Consider the following 3,171-nt stretch of genomic DNA (forward strand, 5'->3'; position numbering starts at 1 on the left):
TTTTTTTAATCATATCTGGATGTAAAAAATTTTTGAAATACTTTTGTTGGTCAACAACAAAATTTAAAAAAGAGGCATTTTATATGAATAAAAAATAAACGTAAATCACATTTTGATTTCTCAACATAAAAAAAAAAACTAACTTAGACGCTGATGAAAACTCCTTCGTTTTCGTAGACACCGTATTGCTGCTCAATAGTAATAAAACCTGCTTCTCCAGCTTTCTGAACCTTCTATGTGTATGGTTCACTTAGCAACTCTCTGATCTGTAAATTATATGGTATATTTTTAAATCTTTCGTATCAATAAAGTAAACATAAACTGGTTCAAGTAATTGTTTTGGTTTACAAAAATATTTGAGTTCTAAGCAGGCTTTCTCAGTATATTTTTGACATTGTAAATTAAAAAGGTATTTGGGGGGAAAGAACATTGATATCTTAATATCAAGTGTTGTCCCTACCTTTTTGTTCGGGAAATTTCGAGATGAAAAAAAAAAGTCCCTGAAGAAGAGATTACATAATCAAATCATTATTTCCTACATAATCTTTGATTAGTCATAGTTTATAAAGCAATAATAAAAATATAAACTGAATACCTGAAAGGAGTTCAACGGGGAAAGAATCCCAAAAGACGACCACATCTTCATTAATAGACAAGAGGCCAAACAACCACGTCACACCCAGAACAGGTAACAAGGTACAGATGGACTTTATTCCGGCTCTAAAACCATTCCAGTAATATTCATGTTATTTTATTGATCATAAAAATATATGTTAATTGAAAAAAAGATTCCCGAAAATTTAACATATTCTTATGGAAAATAATTCTTGTCTTGATAAACACGCGATTAAGCTGGAACATTATTTTACAGCTATATAATTGTGATCTTGAGATAAAAGACACCACAGAGTCCGACACTTCTGTTTCATACTTGGATATTTTACTTGAAAAAGACACTAATGGTAATCTAACAACCAAGCTATATGATAAACGTGATGACTTTAACTTTTCTATCGTCAACTTCCCTTACTTATGCAGCAATATACCTTCATCACCTGAAGACGGAGTATATATATATATCTCAGTTGATTCGATTCGCAAGAACATGTTCTACGCACGAACAATTTCTAAAAAGCGGTAAATTATTGACAAGCAAGTTGATGAAACAAGAATATCGCATTCGTTTATTTGTAAGTTCATGGTCGATACAAACCTTGTCAGCAAATACAATTCATCATTGATAAAATGTAACTGAAGTTTTTTATACCAATTGTTAGTCCATTATATATACACAGAATTGACAACGGATTTTTTCCATTATTTCCTGATCATGACAAGGAGCAAACGGGGTGTGTGACCGGTCGGCAGGGGGACGCTCGCTCCCCCATAGTACCTGATCCCACCTCTGATGTTTCGGGGGTCCGTGTTTTCTCTGAAGACGGATAGTGTTTGACTTTAATTTGAATTGTTTTATGGACTTTGAGATTGAATACTGTTTGTTATCTCCGTATCCTTCTTTCAGAAAATTCTGGATTTGTATTCATTTTGACTTACATGGTCCTTTTTTTTACTTCTCCTTCTGAGGAAATTGTCGAACATAGAGTCACAACGAGACTGAACACAATTATGATATTGACCTAAAATTAAAAATAATAACTAGTATTTCTTAGCAATTGGCTCTTTGCAAATACAAATTACAGTGTTTGTACAAGATTTCACATACAATATCATCACAAAATAAAACTATTTTAATTGATCAAGACTGAATTAATGACGTTAACAAATCTAGTAAAATGACAACTTCCTACCAAAATAATACCAGCTACGGGTCCAATAAATCCATACAAGGCTCCACTTTCAAATGATAACCAGCAACTATAAAATAATACTATTAAACGACTTTCCCAAAAGATTAGGGAGTATTTCAATATATGAATATTACAATCAATGTGTAAAATAGAGTTTGAGTACCTGGTTTTTGAATGATAGTCCTTGTCCCAGGAATATACAATTCCGAATGTTCCTGCAGTTATGCACACTGGAATAACTAAAAGATACAATTTACGGATTTACATTCCTCGTTCATTATCTTTATTCACATTCTAGATGACTTGTCACTGACATTGTTATCCGTTCTTTTTCACTTTGCTACACACCTAATGTTTCTCACCCGTGACAACTACCCACGTGACTTTACCGACAGCATTGGCATGGCTTTGAAGTGCTGTTGCTTTAGACAGTGATAATTTGACCAGAGAGATACTGCTGAAATAGTGCCACCCAAGGGCCAGCATTAGAAAGAAAATAAATAGGAAAAGATAATGTAACAGTGCTGTTATGATAGTGCATCCGACCTGAAATATATAAAAGAGATCAAATTTTAACCCATTATGGACATGTGCCTTTTTGAATGAAAAATAGAGATAACAAACAATAACCAAGCTCAAAAGTCTTTGAAAACAACTAGCAGGCACGGATCTCTAAACTAATGCTTTCATAAAAAATTTAAACCCAAATTAATCAAATCCTTACTTCATTCTGTATTTTATCAACTCCGACTAGAAATAACGTATAAGCCATGGATAGACTAAAGCAGAGAAGCACCTGATTTATTTACTATTCGGTTAACGTTGACCGTAATGGATCTGTAAAGAAAGAATGTAATCATGTTTTTGTGATATAATCTAATTTACCATATGATTTATATATAGATAGTTGTCCGTGCGGCACAGTGGTATATCGTCTGCTCTAGAGGGAGGTGTTAATCCATGCTTCGCGGGTTCGGTCCCTCTTTGGACCGCCTTAGACCGGTCTTTTGCAAAACCATGTAAAACGAATTCCCTTGTCACAATAGAAGCTTGCAAAAGAATCAAGCCTCACTGCTACATGGTCCTTGGTGCCACGTATAAGTTAACAAATTGAGGCTCTCCATATCAACGAAAAATATTTTATGGGGATTTTAAACATTAACGAACAAACAAAACATTGTAAAATATCCAATGTTTGCAGATTGTTTATTAAATCTTCTCACTTCCAGAAGAAGATGTAAATAATGGCCGTCAGCAAAGAAAGAAAGACCGATATTGAGCAACCAATTATGGAAATCCAATTCAATGCAACTTCGTCTTGTATCTGTGAAGATGAAAGACTTCTCAGTGATTTATCACAGAT

The 3,171-nt window shown here is 33.6% G+C and overlaps 1 protein-coding gene across 1 annotated transcript; it reads right to left on the reverse strand.

Annotated features, from left to right (window-relative positions):
* Positions 1–1,554: 1,554 nt before the first annotated feature.
* On the reverse strand, positions 1,555–2,598 carry LOC134267060 (adhesion G protein-coupled receptor E3-like; the record flags this gene model as incomplete). The annotated part of the gene is made up of 5 exons (XM_062749282.1): positions 2,533–2,598; positions 2,171–2,354; positions 1,972–2,047; positions 1,820–1,875; positions 1,555–1,637 (listed from the first exon to the last, which is right to left on the reverse strand). Coding segments are annotated over exons 1-5 (447 nt in total), but the record flags the coding sequence as incomplete, so codon positions are not given.
* Between the last annotated feature and the right edge of the window lie 573 nt (positions 2,599–3,171).

The sequence above is a fragment of the Saccostrea cucullata genome, unplaced genomic scaffold, assembly GCF_032062105.1.
Source record: "Saccostrea cucullata isolate Sc308-1 unplaced genomic scaffold, CSIRO_AGI_Scuc_v1 ctg9566, whole genome shotgun sequence".
NCBI classification, from domain to species: Eukaryota; Metazoa; Mollusca; class Bivalvia; order Ostreida; family Ostreidae; genus Saccostrea; species Saccostrea cuccullata.